We start from the raw sequence: 21720 nt of genomic DNA, 5'->3' as shown, positions 1-21720 counted from the left end.
ATAGAGAAGGATAGAGACGGAGGGAGGATAGGGGTGGAGAGAGGAAGACAGAAAAAAACGAAGATAGAGACAGAGAGAAACTGAGACAGAGAGAGCGGGATGGAGAGGGAGAACGAGGCAGACAGAGTGAAGGGTAGGCATATCAAGCAGACGAGAATGAGAAACGGAAGGAGAAAGAGAATGAGGCAGTGAGAAACAGACAGGGCAAGAGAGGGAGGGAGAGATAAAGGAAGAGACGGAGAACAATAGATGACGCGAGGAAGGGACAGAGACAGAAAGGAGACCGAGAAACCAAGTGACAGGCAGACAAACAGATGGAGAAGGGGAAACACCTCCAAGATCCAATCGCGGATGATTCCAGCTCCACTTGGCGTTCCCGGGGATCAGTGGGATTATGGGCGAGGATTTGTTGGACACATCATGCACAAGAGGGTGAAGTTTCATCCTGGCCAAGCCGGCGTGCGGACATAGAACATAGAGTGCAGAAGGAGGCCATTCGGCCCATCGAGTCTGCAAAGACCCACTTAAGCCCTCACTTCCACCCTATCCCCCTAACCCAATAGCCCCTCCTAACCTTTTTTGGACACTAAGGGGTAATTTATCACGGCCGATCCACCTAACCTGCACGTCTTTGGACTGTGGGAGGAAACCGGAGCAACCGGAGGAAACCCACGCAGACACAGGGGGGGGAACGTGCAGACTCCGCACAGACAATGACCCAAGCCGGGAATCGAACCTGGGACCCTGGCGCTGTGAAGCCACAGTGCGAGCCACTGTGTTACCGTGCCGCCCCAGTGTTGCCCGTGGAAGGGCCACGTGTCAACGATGGAGTGGAAATGGAAGGTCGGAATATTCCGGACTATTTCTCCAGCCGGACATTGATGCGGGATATCTGGCCGGTTCAACCCGTTGGCCCATAATTCACACCACATGGTACCAGCTCGGTGCTCCTGTCCTTGACACCGCTGCGAGGGAAGGAGACAATAGCATTTCGGCAGGACCTGACACAGTAGCCAAATCAGGTTTTTGATTGACAAGGGGGTCAAGGCATTACCTTTGACTCAGAAGCTCCTGGGTTCAGCCTGGCTCAATCCCCTGTAAATCGGGGTGGGATCTCAGTCTGTTGAGTATGATGGACACAGGTGCTCGAAGGGCCTTCTCTGTGCTGTCCTGTTCTATGGTCACCCACGTTCAACTGAACCCTTGTCATTCGTGCCACACAAGCTCCAGGCAATGACCATCTCCTACAAGAGAATCTAACCATCGCCCCCTGACATTCAATGGCATTACCATCACTGAATCCCCCACAGTCAATATCCTGGGGGTTACCATTGATCAGAAACTGGACTAGCTGTAATAATATTGTGGCTACCAGGGCAGGTCAGAGGCTGGGAATCCTGCGGAGAGTAACTCACCTCCTGACCCCCCCAAAGCCTGTCCACCATCTACAAGACACAAGTCAGGAGTGTGATGGAATACTCTCCACTTGCCTGGATGAGCGCAGCTCCAACAACACTCAAGAAGCTCGACACCATCCAGGACAAAGCAGCCCCGCTTGATTGCTCCCCTTCCACAAACATTCACTCCCTCCACCACCGACGCACAGTGACAGCCGTGTGTCCCATCTACAAGATGCATTGCAGCAACTCACCAAGGCTCCTTAGGCAGCACCTTCCAAACCCACGGCCACTACCATCTAGAAGGACAAGGGCAGCAGATACCTGGGAACCCCACCACCTGGACAAATACATGAATAGGATGGGAATAGAGGGATACGGAGCCCGAAAGTGTAGAGATTATAGTTTCGACGGGCAGCATGGAGGGCCGGAGGGCCTGTTCCTGTGGCTGTACTTTTCTTTGTTCTTTGTTCTTTGATCCCCTCCGAGTCACTCAACTCCCCGACTGGGAAATGTATCGGCCGTTACTTCGCTGTCCCTGGGGCAACATCCTGGAACTCCCTCCCTAACAGCACAGTGGGTGTACCTACACCTCAGGGACTGCAGCGGTTCAAGAAGGCAGCTCACCCACCACCTTCTCAAGGGGCAACTAGGGATGGGTAACAAATGCTGGCCCAGCTGGTGAATCCCACATCCTGTAAATGAATGGAAAATGGGGGAGGCAGGAAGGTGTGGCCACAATAATATCGGGCGTGAGCTTATTCTTTAATTCCCCCAAGAGACGCTGCAGTCCACGATATGGAGGTAGCATTGGGTGGCGGAGCAGGCTGGGTGGGCCGAATGGCCTACACTTGCTCCTATTGCTCATCGCCTGAGGGGGTCAGGATTAACAGGTGGAATCAGGGAAAGGTGGACAACTGCTCACAAAAAAACCCAACACAATGGGGGAGGTTGTGAAGGGGTGCGTTAAAGGGATGGAGAGAGAGAGAGAGGTAGTTGGGGTTAAGGCTGGTATTTGAAGAGTTGAGAGAGCTGGGCAGCTGAAGGAGGCGGTCCGGCGGAGAGAGAGAGAGAGAGGAGATGGATTGGCGCAGGGGAGGAAGGGTTTCGGGAGTAAGGTAGAGAGAGCTGACCAGGAGTGAGAGGAGCGAGGGGGGTTGATGCACAGGGTTGGAAAAGGTGGAGGGGAGGAGCAGCTAGGAGGAGAGGGGGAGTGGCTGGGGGTTGGAGAGGATAGGGGGTAAGAGTAGGGATGTGCAGATCCGGGCGGAGTTGGATCTGCTCGGGGTGTGGAGACCGCAATGAGGCGGAGAGAGGGAGAAATGGAGAGGAGGGTAGTGATGGAGGAGGTATGGAGGAGGAGGCAGAGATACAGGGCTTGTGGACAGAGGTTTACACAGGTTCACTTTTTCCCACATTGGGACAGGATCTTCAGCTCTTGGTTCCAGCTCTCAAACCGGAACGCGATTCGGATCTGGGAGACGTTGGAACGGTGCATGTCATTCCCCTCGGGACCATCCTTCAGATAGTTCACACCCAGGAAATGCTGTTTCTCCTGTCGGAACACAGACAGAAATGAAGAGTAAAGAGACGGACAAAACTGACACGGAATCCTTATTCCCCGAATACAGAGTCCTCACTCCCTGAACAGAGTCCTCACTCCCTGAACGCAGAGTCCTCACTCCCTGAACACAGTCCTCACTCCCTGAACGCAGAGCCCTCACTCCCTGAACACAGAGTCCTCACTCCCTGAACACAGAGCCCTCACTCCCTGAACACAGAGTCCTCACTCCCTGAACGCAGAGTCCTCACTCCCTGAACACAGTCCTCACTCCCTGAACGCAGAGCCCTCACTCCCTGAACACAGAGTCCTCACTCCCTGAACACAGAGCCCTCACTCCCTGAACACAGAGTCCTCACTCTGAACACAGAGTCCTCACTCCCTGAACACAGAGTCCTCACTCCCTGAACACAGAGCCCTCACTCCCTGAACACAGAGTCCTCGCTCCCTGAACACAGAGTCCTCACTCTGAACACAGTCCTCACTCTCTGAACACAGAGTCCTCACTCCCTGAACACAGAGCCCTCACTCCCTGAACACAGTCCTCACTCCCTGAACACAGAGTCCTCACTCCCTGAATACAGAGCCCTCACTCCCTGAACACAGAGTCCTCACTCCCTGAATACAGAGTCCTCACTCTGAACACAGAGTCCTCACTCCCTGAACACAGAGCCCTCACTCCCTGAACACAGAGTCCTCACTCCCTGAACACAGAGTCCTCACTCCCTGAACACAGAGTCCTCACTCCCTGAACACAGAGTCCTCACTCTGAACACAGACCCCTCACTCCCTGAACACAGAGTCCTCACTCCCTGAACACAGAGCCCTCACTCTGAACACAGACCCCTCACTCCCTGAACACAGAGTCCTCACTCTGAACACAGACCCCTCACTCCCTGAACACAGAGTCCTCACTCCCTGAACACAGACCCCTCACTCCCTGAACACAGAGTCCTCACTCCCTGAACACAGAGCCCTCACTCCCTGAACACAGAGCCCTCACTCTGAACACAGTCCTCACTCTGAACACAGACCCCTCACTCCCTGAACACAGAGTCCTCACTCTGAACACAGAATTCTCACTCCCTGAACACAGAGTCCTCACTCCCTGAACACAGAGTCCTCACTCCCTGAACACAGAGCCCTCACTCTGAACACAGAGTCCTCGCTCTGAACACAGTCCTAACTCTGAACACAGACCCCTCACTCCCTGAACACAGAGTCCTCACTCCCTGAACACAGAGTCCTCACTCCCTGAACACAGAGTCCTCACTCTGAACACAGACCCCTCACTCCCTGAACACAGAGTCCTCACTCTGAACACAGAACCCTCACTCTGAACACAGACCCCTCACTCCCTGAACACAGAGTCCTCACTCCCTGAACACAGAGTCCTCACTCTGAACACAGACCCCTCACTCCCTGAACACAGAGTCCTCACTCCCTGAACGCAGAACCCTCACTCCCTGAACACAGAGCCCTCACTCTCTGAACACAGAGTCCTCACTCTCTGAACACAGACCCCTCACTCCCTGAACACAGAGTCCTCACTCCCTGAACACAGAGTCCTCACTCTGAACACAGAGCCCTCACTCCCTGAACACAGAGCCCTCACTCTCTGAACACAGAGTCCTCACTCTCTGAACACAGACCCCTCACTCCCTGAACACAGAGTCCTCACTCCCTGAACACAGAGTCCTCACTCTGAACACAGAGCCCTCACTCCCTGAACACAGAGTCCTCACTCCCAAAACACAGAGTCCTCACTCTGAACACCGAGCCCTCACTCCCTGAACACAGAGTCCTCACTCCCTGAACACAGAGCCCTCACTCCCTGAACACAGACCCCTCACTCCCTGAACACAGAGTCCTCACTCTGAACACAGAGTCCTCACTCCCTGAACACAGAGCCCTCACTCCCTGAACACAGAGTCCTCACTCCCTGAACACAGAGTCCTCACTCTGAACACAGACCCCTCACTCCCTGAACACAGAACCCTCACTCCCTGAACATAGTCCTCACTCCCTGAACACAGGCCTCACTCCCTGAACACACAGTCCTCACTCCCTGAACACATTCCTCACTCCCTGAACACAGTCCTCACTCTGAACACAGAACCCTCACTCCCTGAACATAGAGTCCTCACTCCCTGAACACAGTCCTCACTCCCTGAACACAGAGTCCTCACTCCCTGAACACAGAGTCCTCACTCTGAACACAGAACCCTCACTCCCTGAACACAGAGTCCTCACTCCCTGAACGCAGAACCCTCACTCCCTGAATGCAGAGTCCTCACTCCCTGAACACAGACCCCTCACTCCCTGAACACAGAGTCCTCACTCCCTGAACACAGAGTCCTCACTCTGAACACAGTCCTCACTCTGAACACAGAGTCCTCACTCCCTGAACACAGACCCCTCACTCTGAACACAGTCGTCATTCTCTGTGGGGGATGCAGTCACAGGTGTATCGATAAATTAGCTATTCCATCCCGTAGGATAATAGAGTGAGAGAATGAAACAGGGTGGTAGTGAAATAGGGAAAGACCGAGATTGTGAGGTAGAGTGAAAGATAGATGGGGGGAACAGGAAGAGAGTGACAGAGACCTGGATGTCCATGGAGTCTCGTGCTTCCAAAATGCTGTACTGTATAATTATCATATTGTGGAATTATATGTGACCGCAGTCCATTCGAAAATGAAGAAAAGGCTGTCGTTGTCAATTATATGTCGATAAAAACCTGTCCTCACAGTTTGAATCGCTGTTTGCTGTTACTTCCCTCAGGTTCCTTCATCAATGCATGACTGCTTTCCGAAAGCTACAATAATTTCAGTGTGGAGACACGAGGGAGGGGTCAGCGTTTGATTGGGGATTCTTAGATCTTTGAATGGATCTTATGAACGGGAATTTTTTCACCATCAGGTTTCATGAGGAAATCTGTGTCAGACTTTGTTTTATTCGATCTCTACATGGCTCCGGAAATTCGGGGTGGGGCCCCATGAGTTGGCATGGGTGCATAAAGGGCCATCAAAGTTGGGTGGGAGCTGACTCAGCATTCCAACCTGTGGTGGTATGATTAGCATAGCTGCCTGCCATTGGTGCAGAACGCCGGCTCACCATTGGCCCAGGTCGGTCATGTGCCTCTCGACCGGTTGGTTGAGACCAGTCATGTGACGGCTCCCCGATTGGTCGAGAGGCTGTTAACCCCGCCTCCAGGGCGGGGTATAAACACCCAGCACTCCCGGCGGTCGTCCTTCTACTGTAATCGACCGCAGGGCTTAACATCTAGCAGATTAAAGCCATACTTTTGTCCAGCAACTCGCCTCGCGTTCGATTGATGGTACATCACAACCCCAACCTCCCTCCCCACCCGAGCTTCCTTCCAGGGTCAGCAGGCCGAACGGTAACCCCTCCCCTGACCCTCACAGACTGGGGGTCACGGGGTTCGGAGGGTCTTCCTTTCATGGTGGGTGCAGAGAGTTGGGGAATTTTCCGAATCGGCCGACCCACCTCGGTATCTCGGCCAGTCCAGACAACGGGGGGGGGGGGGGGCAGAGAGAAGGAGAGGTAGAGAGGGTAATATCCCGCACGGGGTCTACGAGGTGGGACTGCTTGTATTCCGCGCGGTCCTGGCGGAGAACGAGCACCCTGTTGGAGGCGGAGTGTCTCAATATCCCGGAGGATATCAGGCCAGCCAGTAACCGACCAATGAGGAACCTGATAGGGGTCTACCCTGAGAGTGAGGGAAGAGGAGGGGCTGGGTTCTCCGTTTTTGGGACTGTGCCCCCACGGCGTTGTCAAAGCTGCCCTTTCACGACAGAAACTGGGGTTAAAGGACCACACATTCATCGCCCTGCGGGGGGGGGCTAGCAGTGACCGGTCGGGAAACACGCAGATTGTGCTGCAGATATATGGGCCCCGCACTTCCGGGTCAGAGGTCGCGCAGGCACGGCTGCGCCGTGCTCCATGGCGGACTCAGACCGCGAAGCTGGACCCTCCAAATAGTGCCCCCGATCGGCCGCGCACCCGACCCGGGCCACCCACCCAAAATTAGCCCGGTGCTGTATAAGGCCCCCCCCCCCCCCCCCCCCCCCCCGCCCGCCCTCCGATCAGCCTGTCCCCGCCCAGGGAGGCCGCGGACGGAGGTCGCAGCCGCCACGCTGGTATCCTGACCGACCGGACCACGTTAGCTCCACGGTGTCGGGGCTGCGGCTGCCCAGCGATGGAGAAGGCCGGGGGTGGGGGGGGGGGGGGGGGGGCCTCCAGCAACGGCCGCAGGAAGGTAAATACGCCAGGGCGCCGCTTTTCGGGGGATCGGGGAACCGGCCCCAATTTCGTGCGCGGAAATGGATCCCCCCCCCCCCCCCGGCCGCGATTTCGGCGTAGGGGTGCGGAGGATCCAGCCCAAGGCCTTCGGTAGGGGAGCGAGAGCGAGAGGTGGGGGAAAAGAGTTGGGAAATTGAGAGAGCAAGCGTCTGGGGGTTTGAGAGAGGAGATGGGGTGGGAATCATAGAATCCCGACTGTGCAGAAGGAGTCCATTCAGCCCATTGAGTTGGCGCCCGCCCTTCAAATGAGCTCTCGACCCATACCCCCCCCCCCCTCCATTCCCATAATCCCATAACCTAAGTTGCGCATCGCTGGACACTAAGGGCCAATTTGCCATGGCCAATCCACCTAACCACATCTTTGGACTGTGGGAGGAAACCGGAGCACCCGGAGGAAACCCACACACACACGGGGAGAACGTGAAAACTCCACATACACAGGCAGTCACCCCAGGACAGATTTGGCGCTGTGCGACAGCAGTGCTAACCACTGTGCCGCCATGCTGCCCCCCTCCCCCCCCCCCCCCCCCCCCCCCCGAGAACAGAGAGAAGAGGAGGAAGGGCAGAGAGAGAGAGAGAGAGAGAGAGAGAACGAAACAGGACGTAGGGGAGAGAGAGTGGGGAGATTGAGAGCGAGGGGGGTTTAAGAGAGAGGGGTTGGGGGGGGGAGGAGAGGGAGAATAGGAGGAGAAGGAGAAAGAGAGAGCGAGAAAGAGGAGGCGAGAGAGAGAGACATGCAGAGAGGCTTGCCCAGCGGTTGGGCCTGGGTTCCTGGTTACTGTAACAGCTCCTGACCTTGTGTGACAAGCCACTCTGCTTGACACTGTTCCGGGCAATCTCGCACATGTCACAAGTCGTCAGCTTCCAGAACTGAGCGGCCACCGCATATTCCTCGATCAAAGGCTCCTGCAGGGAGTGGGGGGGGGGAGAATGAGATGGTTAAAGACTGGGGAGGGTGGGAAAATGCGGGGGTAAACATATCACACTGAGAACATACATAGGAAATAGGAGGAGGCCCTTTGAGCCTGCGCTTCTTTGAGCCTGCGCTTCTCCCCCATTGATCTGAGCCTCCGTGAGGGCGGGAGGCCTCTGCGACGGTACATTTTCAAGCCTGTACTTTCAACAGGCCATGCCCGCTAGGGCCACCCGTATAAACGTTGGAGAAACGCGGATATTAGCCCGTGATGCTGACACAGCTGAAGCAGAGAGGCCTTGGCTAAAAACAGGCTAAACTCAGTGGTAGGCCGAGATTGAAGCCTGGGCCTTTCCTGCGTGTGTGAGGGCACAAGATGAACACAGTTTTACATCTTCATTTCCAGGTTTTATTGGAGGTAGACAGATTTCTGATTAACAAAACGGGATAAGGGCGCGCGCGTGTGTGTGTGTGTGTGTGTGTGTGTAGAGGAGGGGAGGTGGGGCTGATACGGTGCGGCCGCTGTTCGGTATCCTGCCAGGGAAAACCAGGAAAACTCGGAAATGACTCGACGCGGTTCCATTTTCAGGTCGACGAGGCCAGTTTGGACGAGTCAACTCCCAATTCGCCACGCGGAAACGTGGGCGACCGATTGTCCCGGATCTTAACGGAAGAAGGAGTTGAAAGTGGTCAGATCCCAGGAGGAATCGGTAATCCCGGCACCCCAGTTCCCACTGTGAGACGGACACAGTTTTACATCTTCATTTCCAGGTCGGGGGCCTGGCCTTGGACAGGACCAGAAGATCTGGCGGGCACGAGGGAACGGAAAATCGCTTCACACAATCCCGCCCCCCGCCCCGCCCAGCGGTTTACGTTGTAATCGTGTCCCCCCCCCGCTCACTGGTCATTCGACACAAACCTTGGTGAAGTGGAAGAGTAAAGGGTCATCAGTGGACAGAGAGACGACAAGGCCGGTCTGAAAGAGCTGGTAAAATGGACTCTGTCTGTACTCCAGGAACAGGCAGTTGTTGCTCAGTGGCGACATCGCAATTGGGACCTGGGCCAAGTAATAGAGGTACTGGAGAGCTGGGTCCTGAGAGAGAAATAAGGAAGAGGGAGAGATAGAGAGAGGTTACATCCAACAAGCAAACAGTCATTTGTGTGTTAGTAAGGCTCCTTCTACACCGTCCCCATCAAACACTCCCAGGACAGGTACAGCACGGGGTTAGATACAGAGTAATGCTCCCTCTACACTATCTCCATCAAACACTCCCAGGACAGGTACAGCACGGGGTTAGATACAGAGTAAAGCTCCCTCTACACTATCTCCATCAAACACTCCCAGGACAGGTACAGCACAGGGTTAGATACAGAGTAAAGCTCCCTCTACACTGTCCCCATCAAACACTCCCAGGACAGGTACAGCATGGGGTTAGATATAGAGTAAAGCTCCTTCTGCACTGTCCCCATCAAACACTCCCAGGACAGGTATAGCACGGGGTTAGATACAGAGTAAAGCTCCCTCTACACTGTACCCATCAAACACTCCCAGGACAGGTACAGCACGGGGTTAGATACAGAGTAAAGCTCCCTCTACACTGTCCCCATCAAACACTCCCAGGCCAGGTACAGCAAGGGGTTAGATACAGAGTAAAGCTCCCTCTACACTGTCCCCATCAAACACTCCCAGGCCAGGTACAGCAAGGGGTTAGATACAGAGTAAAGCTCCCTCTACACTGTCCCCACCAAACACTCCCAGGACAGGTACAGCATGGTGTTAGATACAGAGTAAAGCTCCCTCTACACTGTCCCCATCAAACATTCCCAGGACAGGTACAGCACGGGGTTAGATACAGAGTAAAGCTCCCTCTACACAGGGGCATCAAACTATCGAGTGTAAAGCTCCCTCTATATTTCCCTTGCCAGGAATGTATTGATCTGCAGTTTGACTGTCTCTTCTGCTGCCTGAAACCTCTGACTTGTGTTTGAGGCATGTGGTAATACCACTGTATATATGTGTGTATGCGTCTATTAGGGGATGTACAATAGTACCGGCTATTACAGGTTTGTCGGTAAGCCCCTGCATAGTTTGTCGGTAAGCCCCTGCCAGCTAGCTCCGCCCACAGGAGCAGTATAAATATCCATGAGGTCTCCTGAGCTGCCATTTTACAGCTCCACTTGAGGGAATAATATCTCACGGTAATAAAGCCTCTTTTGTACCCTTTCGTGTTTCTGTGTGCAATTGTTAGCGCAACAAGGCGTTAAACCCCCTGTCTTCCCTCTGCGGCCTTACCTTTCTCAGACGGAGTCCATGTGAGATGTTGTCCGCGGTTAGGAATCCATCGACCAGATGTGTATGGGACCCAGCCTCTCCACAGTGCGGCCGATACAGGAACGTGTTCATCCCCCGCTCCCTGGAAAATCAACCCTGGCATGTGAATCCCACAGTGGGTTCCGTCAAGTCCCTCTCACCCCAACCAACACGCTCTATCTCTGTCTGTCAGTCTCTGTCTGTCTATCTCTCTCTGTCTCTCTGTCTGTCTCTCTCTCTCTCTCTGTCTCCCTCTGTGGAATTGGGTACAGAGAAGTTTGTGGATTCTCATCGTGTGCAGCTGGCCAGTGTATATCGGCAGGCTACATGCACATAGGCCCAGGTCCCCGCACAAATTCACGCACAAACAGAGGGCAGATGGCAGTAAATGGACGATGGCCCGAATGGCCTCCTTCTGTTCTGTAACCGCACATACGCGGTCACAGGCACACACATATAAACACCAGCAGCTTGAGGCCGAGAGTTTAGCCTGGGTCTTTCCTGCTCTGTGGGTATGGCCCTCAGTGTCACATTGGGTATAATCAGGCACTAGGCCGGGATTGGAACCAGGGTCTTTCCTGCTCTGTGGGTATGGCCCTCAGTACCCCATTGGGTATAATCAGGCACTAGGCCAGGATTGGAACCTGGGTCTTTCCTGCTCTGTGGGTATGGCCCTCAGTGTCACATTGGGTATAATCAGGCACTAGGCCGGGATTGGAACCTGGGTCTTTCCTGCTCTGTGTGGCCCTCAGTACCCCATTGGGTACAATCAGGCTCTAGGCCGGGATTGGAACCTGGGTCTTTCCTGCTCTGTGGGTATGGCCCTCAGTGTCACATTGGGTATAATCAGGCACTAGGCCGGGATTGGAACCTGGGTCTTTCCTGGTCTGTGGGTATGGCCCTCAGTACCCCATTGGGTACAATCAGGCTCTAGGCTGGGATTGGAACCTGGGTCTTTCCTGCTCTGTGGGTATGGCCCTCAGTACCCCATTGGGTATAATCAGCACTAGGCCGGAATTGGAACCTGGGTCTTTCCTGCTCTGTGGCTATGGCCCTCAGTGTCACATTGGGTATAATCAGGCACTAGGCCGTGATTGGAGCCTGGAACTTTCCTGCTCTGTGGGTATGGCCCTCAGTGCCCCATTGGGTATAATCAGGCACTACGCCAGGATTGGAACCTGGGTCTTTCCTGCTCTGTGGGTATGGCCCTCAGTACCCCATTGGGTACAATCAGGCTCTAGGCCGGAATTGGAACCTGGGTCTTTCCTGCTCTGTGGGTATGGCCCTCAGTACCCCATTGGGTATAATCAGCACTAGGCCGGAATTGGAACCTGGGTCTTTCCTGCTCTGTGGCTATGGCCCTCAGTGTCACATTGGGTATAATCAGGCACTAGGCCGTGATTGGAGCCTGGAACTTTCCTGCTCTGTGGGTATGGCCCTCAGTGCCCCATTGGGTATAATCAGGCACTACGCCAGGATTGGAACCTGGGTCTTTCCTGCTCTGTGGGTATGGCCCTCAGTACCCCATTGGGTATAATTAGGCACTAGGCCGGGATTGGAACCTGGGTCTTTCCTGCTCTGTGGGTATGGCCCTCAGTACCACTTTGGGTACAATCAGGCTCTAGGCCTGGATTGGAACCTGGGTCTTTCCTGCTATGTGTGTGGCCCTCGGTACCCCATTGGGTATAAACAGGCACTAGGCCGGGATTGGAACCTGGGTCTTTCCTGCTCTGTGGGTATGGCCCTCAGTACCCCATTGGGTACAATCAGGCACTAGGCCAGGATTGTAGCCTGGGTCTTTCCTGCTCTGTGGGTATGGCCCTCAGTGTCACATTGGGTATAATCAGGCACTAGGCCGTGATTGGAGCCTGGGTCTTTCCTGCTCTGTGGGTATGGCCCTCAGTACCCCATTGGGTATAATCAGCACTAGGCCGGAATTGGAACCTGGGTCTTTCCTGCTCTGTGGCTATGGCCCTCAGTGTCACATTGGGTATAATCAGGCACTAGGCCGTGATTGGAGCCTGGAACTTTCCTGCTCTGTGGGTATGGCCCTCAGTACCCCATTGGGTATAATCAGGCACTAGGCCTGGATTGGAACCTGGGCCTTTCCTGCTCTGTGGGTATGGCCCTCAGTACCCCATTGGGTATAATCAGGCACTAGGCCTGGATTGGAACCTGGGTCTTTCCTGCTCTGTGTGTGGCCCTCGGTACCCCATTGGGTATAATCAGGCACTAGGCCAGGATTGGAGCCTGGATCTTTCCTGCTCTGTGGGTATGGCCCTCAGTACCCCATTGGGTATAATTAGGCACTAGGCCGGGATTGGAACCTGGGTCTTTCCTGCTCTGTGTATGGCCCTCAGTACCACTTTGGGTATAAACAGGCACTAGGCCGGGATTGGAACCTGGGTCTTTCCTGCTCTGTGGGTATGGCCCTCAGTACCCCATTGGATACAATCAGGCACTAGGCCAGGATTGTAGCCTGGGTCTTTCCTGCTCTGTGGGTATGGCCCTCAGTACCACATTGGGTATAATCAGGCACTAGGCCGTGAGTGGAGCCTGAGTCTTTCCTGCTCTGTGGGTATGGCCCTCAGTACCCCATTGGGTATAATCAGCACTAGGCCGGAATTGGAACCTGGGTCTTTCCTGCTCTGTGGCTATGGCCTCAGTGTCACATTGGGTATAATCAGGCACTAGGCCGGGATTGGAACCTGGGTCTTTCCTGCTCTGTGGGTATGGCCCTCAGTGTCACATTGGGTATAATCAGGCACTAGGCCTGGATTGGAACCTGGGTCTTTCCTGCTCTGTGGGTATGGCCGTCAGTACCACTTAGGGTACAATCAGGCTCTCGGCCTGGATTGGAACCTGGGTCTTTCCTGCTCTGTGGGTATGGCCCTCAGTACCCCATTGGGTATAATCAGGCACTAGGCCAGGATTGTAGCCTGGGTCTTTTCTGCTCTGTGGGTATGGCCCTCAGTACCAATTTGGGTGCAATCAGGCTCTAGGCCTGGATTGGAACCTGGGTCTTTCTTGGTCTGTGGGTATGGCCCTCAGTACCCCATTGGGTACATTCAGGCACTAGGCCGGGATTGGAACCTGGGTCTTTCCTGCTCTGTGTGACCCTCAGTACCCCATTGGGTATAATCAGGCACTAGGCCAGGATTGTAGCCTGGGTCTTTTCTGCTCTGTGGGTATGGCCCTCAGTATCCCATTAGGTATAATCAGGCACTAGGCCCGGATTGGAACCTGGATATTTCCTGCTCTGTGGGTATGGCCCTCAGTACCCCATTGGGTATAATCAGGCACTAGGCCGTGATTGGAGCCTGGGGCTTTCCTGCTCTGTGGATTTGGAGGAGGATGAGGAGGAGGGGTGTGGCAGGAAGAAGGGTACTTAGTACCACAGTAGATTCCTCTTCGAAGGAGATTGTGGCAGAGTGGTAACGTCAGAGGACCAGCAGTCCAGAGGCACTTCTGAGGGGGACATAGGTTCAAGGGGCAATCAGGGATGGACAACAGGTGCCGGGAATTGCCGGTGACATCCACATCGCCACGACGGAGTAAAGGATTGAAAACAAGCGAGTGGGGTTACCTGCGGAGATGATTCAGCACAGTGATGTTACTGAGCATGTAATACTGGTAGTAACTGTAGGGCGGGTTCTTCTTTGAGGTCCAGTTCTGCGGGAGAGGGAGCTCGGGGAAGAAGCCCTCGTCCGTTTTTGATTCATCGTCAACGCTGTCAAACGCTGTCACCTGGCGAACAGAGTGCACCCTGGGTCAGTCAGTCAGTCAGCAGGAGACACAATCTAGGCCCTGGTCCCAAACACCTGGAAAGGAAATATAGGCCCCCAGCCCTCAGCAACCACCAATGTATTACAGAGCTCCGGTTCGAGGATGCCTGCAATCGGTTTGAGATACCACGGCAAAGCAAAGATTGGCCATGGAGAGGGATACAGTGCAGGTACTCCGGGAGGGGAAGAGCTTAGCAGTTATGACTTAATTTCCTTTGAGCTTTGTTGTCAATCGAGATGTTGACGATTAAGAAAGGGGCTGGTGTGGCTAATTATTTCTCTCTGGGGGTGGAGCTACTGCAGGGTAGTCCTGGTGGGTGGAATATCTCCTCCTGGTCCTGTGTAACAGGCTGGAGAAGGGGCTGAATGGGGCCTCCTCCTGTTCCTGTGTAACAGGCTGGAGAAGGGGCTGAATGGGGCCTCCTGTTCCTGTGTAACAGGCTGGAGAAGGGGCTGAATGGGGCCTCCTGTTCCTGTGTAACAGGCTGGAGAAGGGGCTGAATGGGGCCTCCTCCTGTTCCTGTGTAACAGGCTGGAGAAGGGGCTGAATGGGGCCTCCTCCTGTTCCTGTGTAACAGGCTGGAGAAGGGGCTGAATGGGGCCTCCGCCTGTTCCTGTGTAACAGGCTAGAGAAGGGGCTGAATGGGGCTCCCTCCTGTTCCTGTGTAACAGGCTGGAGAAGGGGCTGAATGGGCCTCCTGTTCCTGTGTAACAGGCTGGAGAAGGAGCTGAATGGGGCCTCCTGTTCCTGTGTAACAGGCTGGAGAAGGGGCTGAATGGGGCCTCCTGTTCCTGTGTAACAGGCTGGAGAAGGGGCTGAATGGGGCCTCCTGTTCCTGTGTAACAGGCTGGAGAAGGGGCTCAATGGGGCCTCCTGTTCCTGTGTAACAGGCTGGAGAAGGGGCTCAATGGGACCTCCTGTTCCTGTGTAACAGGCTGGAGAAGGAGCTGAATGGGGCCTCCTGTTCCTGTGTAACAGGCTGGAGAAGGGGCTGAATGGGGCCTCCTCCTGTTCCTGTGTAACAGGCTGGAGAAGGGGCTGAATGGGGCCTCCTGTTCCTGTGTAACAGGCTGGATAAGGGGCTGAATGGGGCCTCCTGTTCCTGTGTAACAGGCTGGAGAAGGGGCTGAATGGGGCCTCCTGTTCCTGTGTAACAGGCTAGAGAAGGGGCTGAATGGGGCTCCCTCCTGTTCCTGTGTAACAGGCTGGAGAAGGGGCTGAATGGGGCCCCCTCCTGTTCCTGTGTAACAGTCTGGAGAAGGGGCTGAATGGGCCTCCTGTTCCTGTGTAACAGGCTGGAGAAGGAGCTGAATGGGGCCTCCTGTTCCTGTGTAACAGGCTGGAGAAGGGGCTGAATGGGGCCTCCTGTTCCTGTGTAACAGGCTGGAGAAGGGGCTGAATGGGGCCTCCTGTTCCTGTGTAACAGGCTGGAGAAGGGGCTCAATGGGGCCTCCTGTTCCTGTGTAACAGGCTGGAGAAGGGGCTCAATGGGACCTCCTGTTCCTGTGTAACAGGCTGGAGAAGGAGCTGAATGGGGCCTCCTGTTCCTGTGTAACAGGCTGGAGAAGGGGCTGAATGGGGCCTCCTCCTGTTCCTGTGTAACAGGCTGGAGAAGGGGCTGAATGGGGCCTCCTCCTGTTCCTGTGTAACAGGCTGGATAAGGGGCTGAATGGGGCCTCCTGTTCCTGTGTAACAGGCTGGAGAAGGGGCTGAATGGGGCCTCCTGTTCCTGTGTAACAGGCTAGAGAAGGGGCTGAATGGGGCTCCCTCCTGTTCCTGTGTAACAGGCTGGAGAAGGGGCTGAATGGGGCCCCCTCCTGTTCCTGTGTAACAGGCTGGAGAAGGGGCTGAATGGGGCCTCCTGTTCCTGTGTAACAGGCTGGAGAAGGGGCTGAATGGGGCCTCCTCCTGTTCCTGTGTAACAGGCTGGAGAAGGGGCTGAATGGGGCCTCCTGTTCCTGTGTAACAGGCTGGAGAGGGGGCTGAATGGGGCCTCCTCCTGTTCCTGTGCAACAGGCTGGAGAAGAGGCTGAATGGGGCCTCCTGTCCCTGTGTAACAGGCTGGAGAAGGGGCTGAATGGGCCTCCTGTTCCTGTGTAGCAGGCTGGAAAAGTGGCTGAATGGGGCCTCCTGTTCCTGTGTAACAGGCTGGAGAAGGGGCTGAATGGGGCCTCCTGTTCCTGTGTAACAGGCTGGAGAAGGGGCTGAATGGGGCCTCCTGTTCCTGTGTAACAGGCTGTAGAAGGGACTGAATGGGGCCTCCTCCTGTTCCTGTCTAACAGGCTGGAGAAGGGACTGAATGGGGCCTCCTGTTCCTGTGTAACAGGCTGTAAAAGGGGCTGAATGGGGCCTCCTCCTGTTCCTCTGTGACAGGCTGGATAAGGGGCTGAATGGGGCCTCCTGTTCCTGTGTAACAGGCTGGAGAGGGGGCTGAATGGGGCCTCCTCCTGTTCCTGTGTAACAGGCTGGAGAAGAGTCTGAAGGGCCGGTACGGTGGTTCAGTGGTTAGCACTGCTGCCTCACAACTCGAAAGTCCCGGGTTCAATTCTGGCATCGGGTGACAGTGCGGAGTCTGCACGTTCTCCCTGTGTCTGCGTGGGTTTCCTCCCACAGTCCAAAGATATTCAGGTTAGGTGGGTTGGACGTGATAAGTTACCCCTTCGCGTCCAGTAATGTGGAGGACTGGTGGGGTTACGAGGGATAGAGTGGGGTGGACAGGGTAGTCTAAATGGGTAGAGTGCTCATTCGCAGGATCGGTGCAGACTCGATGGGCCGAATGGCCTCCTTTTGCACTGTCGGGATTCTGTGATTCGAACTCCCGTTCCTGTGTTTTCAGAATAATTTATTTTTGACACTCCGCCTCTGGCTGTCTTTGAGTTAACGTGACCAGTTTGATATACTCACATATTTCAGGAAAAGGTGGAGTGACTTGTGCTTCTGGGGGTAAAGGGTCGCCTCAAATATTGGCCTGAAGAGATTGTCCAACATCTCCGCAAAATTTGTGAGCCTCTTTAATTTATGGAATACATTGCTGTGAATAGAGAGAGAGAGAGAGTATGAGAATGTGGTAGTCACCACCGTTTGTATATATTACGTATATGAGGTGTAATACGGTAAGGCCCCTGTACTACAGGTACGGGGTAGATCCCTGCCTGCTCACTCCGCCCAGTAGGCGGAGTATAAATGTGTGTGCTCACCGAGCTGCAGCTATTTCGACAGCAGCTGCAGGAGGCTACACATCTCTGCGTAATAAAGCCTCAATTACTCTCTACACTCGTCTCGTCATAATTGATAGTGCATCAGAGAGCTAGACAACAAGAGAGTTGGAGGACAGAGAAATGGAAAGAGGCGTAGAGATAAAGAAAGAAAAAGAAGGGAGAGGGAGAGAATGAGAGACAGAGAGAGAGAGGGGGGGCGGCAGCGTGGGAGGCAGGAAGAGGGAGAGAGATAGAAAAGCAGGAGATACAGAGAGCACGAGAGAGACACGGAAAGAGTGAGAGAGATCGAGGAGGAGGGAACGAGAGGCAGAAGAGACAGAGACAAAAAGAGAGATAGACAGGGATAGAGAGAGAGAGAGAGAGAGAGAGACAGAGGAGACAGAAAGAGAGACAGAGGAAAACAGTGATGGAGGTTGCGGGGTGAGGGAGGCAAAAAGAGGGGGCAATAAAGGGAAATAAAGAGATAGAGAGAGGAAGAAAGATAGACAGACAAGAAGCAAATAGGGAGAGCAGCACAACGTGCAATGGTTAGCACTGCTACCTCACTACTCCCTGGACCCAGGTTCGAATCCCGGCTCTGGGTCACTGTCCGTGTGGAGTTTGCACATTCTCCCCGTGTCTGCGTGGGTTTCGCCCCCACAACCCAAAGATGTGCAGGGTAGGTGGATTGGCCATGCTAAATTGCCCCTTAATTGGAAAAAAATGAATTGGGTACTCCAAATCTTTTTTGAAAAGGAGCGAATCGGAGACCGAGAGATGCAGAGAGATAGATCGAGGGATGGAGAGTGAGATTGCGAACGAGTGAGAGAAAGGGGTGGGGAGAGAGGGGGAGAGGTGAGAGACATGGCGAAATTGAGGGAGAGATGGAGGGTGATCAACAGAAAGAGATGGAGAGAGGAATAAGGAGGTGTATAGAGTGAGAGAGCGATATGGAGACATCGAGGAAGGGATACAAAGGAAGATGGGAGGAGTGCGAGGCACGGTAGCACGGTGCACTGTTGCTTCACAGCTCCAGGATCCCAGGTTCGATTCCCGGCTTGGGTCACTGTCTGTGCGGAATCTGCACGTTCTCCCCGCGTATCTGCGTGGGTTACCTCCGGGTGCTCTGGTTTCCTCCCACAAGTCCAAAGGTGTGCAGGTTTGGTTGGGTTGGCCATGATGTCATGCGAGAGTGCCTTTAAGAATTGGATGTTTTGAGCAATGTACCTTTAAGAAATGCAGTGATGTCAGAGTGTGGGTGGAGCTGGGCTTTTAGCTCGGCCATTTTGAAGTTTTTAGTTTCAGTTTGAGAGAGCAGCTAAAAAGTGCCCGGCTGGTTTGCTGAGAGCTGCAGGAAGGAAAAGAGCTGGTCTGGTGATTCCTGCAAATCCAAAGACTATAAATATATTGAATGTAACCTGTTGTGCTCCTATTTTTGAAGGGTTGAAGTCTTTTGGATGTGTAAAGGAACAGTTTGCAGGATTGGGTAGTGTTGTATTATTTTTGGGGTTATCTTTGGAGTAAGGGGTGTTAAGAGATCCAATGTTTATTTTAAAAGGTTAAGTTGAGTTCATGGAATAAACATTGTTTTGTTTTAAAAACCCACGTGTCCATAATTGTAATACCACATCTGGGGAATAAGCCCTGTGCTTCAAAAGCGACAATCCATCATCGTTCATTATTGTTAGGGTACCCTTTCTAAGGGCCGGTGCAGACTCGATGGGCCGAATGACCTCCTTCTGCATTGTAAACCCTATGATTCTACGAAAAAGTGGAGAGATAGAGGGGGAAACAGAAAGTAGGAGAAAATCCGAGGACCAACGGAGGCGGCAGAGTGAATGTACACGATGGACAGAAAGTGAGAGAGGAAGAATGATAGAGACAGAGCAAATCACGGAAAGGTAAAGAGAGATTGCGTCAATCAGATTGAGGGAGAAAGAGCAAGGTGTGAAAAAGACAGAAGCAAGAGAGAGAGAGGGCACAAAAACAGCTGATGTGTGAAGAGAATGGGAGCGAAGGGACATACAAATCGTTGGATGTGGGAGAGAGGGAAAGGAGTGATGGAGAAAGCCAGAGACGGATCTTATGTGAAAGACAGAATCAAAGAGAAATGGACAGAAGAGTGAGAGAGGACAAGAGTGAGTGAGAGAGCAAAGTTGTTTTCTTAACATTCAATATTCCAGAACAATTACTAACAAATTACCAGCCCACAGAAATTAAAACATCAGAACTAACATCTGGAAGACACATTGTTGATTTCCCTCTCCATTACTCTGACAGTGTGTCACACCATGTTACACCAATTGTCAGCATCAAACACTCCCAGGACAGGTACAACACGGGGTTAGATACAGAGTAAAGCTCCCTCTACACTGTCCCCATCAAACACTCCCAGGACAGGTACAGCATGGGGTTAGATACAGAGTAAAGCTCCTTCTACACTGTCCCCATCAAACACTCCCAGGACAGGTACAGCACGGTGTTAGATACAGAGTAAAGCTCCGTCTACGCTGTCCCCATCAAACACTCCCAGGACAGGTACAGCACGGTGTTAGATACAGAGTAAAGCTCCCTCCACACTGTCCCCATCAAACACTCCCAGGACAGGTACAGCACGGGGTTAGATACAGAGTAAAGATCCCTCTACACTGTCATCATCAAACACTCCCAGGACAGGTACAACACGGGGTTAGATACACAGTAAAGCTCCCTCTACACTGTCCCCATCAAACACTCCCAGGGCAGGGACTGCACGGGGTTAGATACAGAGTAAATCTCACTCTACACTTTGCCCATCAAATACTCCCAGGACAGGTACAGCACGTGGTTAGATACAGAGTAAAGCTCCCTCTGCACTGTCCACATCAAACACTCCTAGGACAAGTACAGCACGGGGTTAGATACAGTAATGCTCCCTCTACACAGTCCCCATCAAACACTCCCAGGACAAGTACAGCACAGGGTTAGATACAGAGTAAAGCTCCCTCTACACTGTCGCAATCAAACACTCCCAGGACAGGTACAGCATGGGGTTAGATACAGAGTAAAGCTACCTCTACACTGTCCCCATCAAACACTCCCAGGACAGGTACAGAATGGGGTTAGATACAGAGTAAAGGTCTCTCTTCACTGTCCCCATCAAACACTCCCAGGACAGGTACAGCACGGGGTTAGATACAGAGTAAAGCTCCCTCTACACTGTCATCATCAAACACTCCCAGGACAGGTATAGCATGGGATTAGATACAGAGTAATGCTCCCTCTACACTGTCCCCATCAAACACTCCCAGGACAGGTACAGTACGGGGTTAGATACAGAGTAAAGCTCCCTCTGCACTGTCCACATCAAACACTCCCAGGACAAGTACAGCACGGGGTTAGATACAGAGTAATGCTCCCTTTACACTGTCCCCATCAAACACTCCCAGGACAAGTACAGCACAGGGTTAGATACAGAGTAAAGCTCCCTCTACACTGTCGCAATCAAACACTCCCAGGACAGGTACAGCACGGGGTTAGATACAGAGTAAAGCTACCTCTACACTGTCCCCATCAAACACTCCCAGGACAGGTACAGCACGTGGTTAGATACAGAGTAAAGCTCCCTCTGCACTGTCCACATCAAACACTCCTAGGACAAGTACAGCACGGGGTTAGATACAGTAATGCTCCCTCTACACAGTCCCCATCAAACACTCCCAGGACAAGTACAGCACAGGGTTAGATACAGAGTAAAGCTCCCTCTACACTGTCGCAATCAAACACTCCCAGGACAGGTACAGCATGGGGTTAGATACAGAGTAAAGCTACCTCTACACTGTCCCCATCAAACACTCCCAGGACAGGTACAGCATGGGGTTAGATACAGAGTAAAGGTCTCTCTTCACTGTCCCCATCAAACACTCCCAGGACAGGTACAGCACGGGGTTAGATACAGAGTAAAGCTCCCTCTACACTGTCATCATCAAACACTCCCAGGACAGGTATAGCATGGGATTAGATACAGAGTAATGCTCCCTCTACACTGTCCCCATCAAACACTCCCAGGACAGGTACAGTACGGGGTTAGATACAGAGTAAAGCTCCCTCTGCACTGTCCACATCAAACACTCCCAGGACAAGTACAGCACGGGGTTAGATACAGAGTAATGCTCCCTTTACACTGTCCCCATCAAACACTCCCAGGACAAGTACAGCACAGGGTTAGATACAGAGTAAAGCTCCCTCTG

At 53.5% G+C, this 21720-nt stretch overlaps 1 protein-coding gene across 1 annotated transcript; it reads right to left on the bottom strand.

Moving 5' to 3' along the window:
- Positions 1 to 1786: 1786 nt before the first annotated feature.
- Positions 1787 to 19741, bottom strand: LOC119968025 (AMP deaminase 3-like). Its single transcript, XM_038801128.1, has 7 exons — positions 19695 to 19741; positions 17199 to 17325; positions 14095 to 14255; positions 10491 to 10611; positions 9117 to 9290; positions 8080 to 8190; positions 1787 to 2952 (listed from the first exon to the last, which is right to left on the bottom strand). The coding sequence occupies exons 1-7, from the start codon at positions 19739 to 19741 to the stop codon at positions 2800 to 2802; spliced, it is 894 nt and encodes a 297-aa protein (XP_038657056.1). The 3' UTR covers positions 1787 to 2799.
- Positions 19742 to 21720: the final 1979 nt, after the last annotated feature.

This window comes from Scyliorhinus canicula, chromosome 6 (genome assembly GCF_902713615.1).
Source record: "Scyliorhinus canicula chromosome 6, sScyCan1.1, whole genome shotgun sequence".
NCBI lineage: Eukaryota > Metazoa > Chordata > Chondrichthyes > Carcharhiniformes > Scyliorhinidae > Scyliorhinus > Scyliorhinus canicula.
This window is presented reverse-complemented; position numbering and strand designations above follow the sequence as displayed.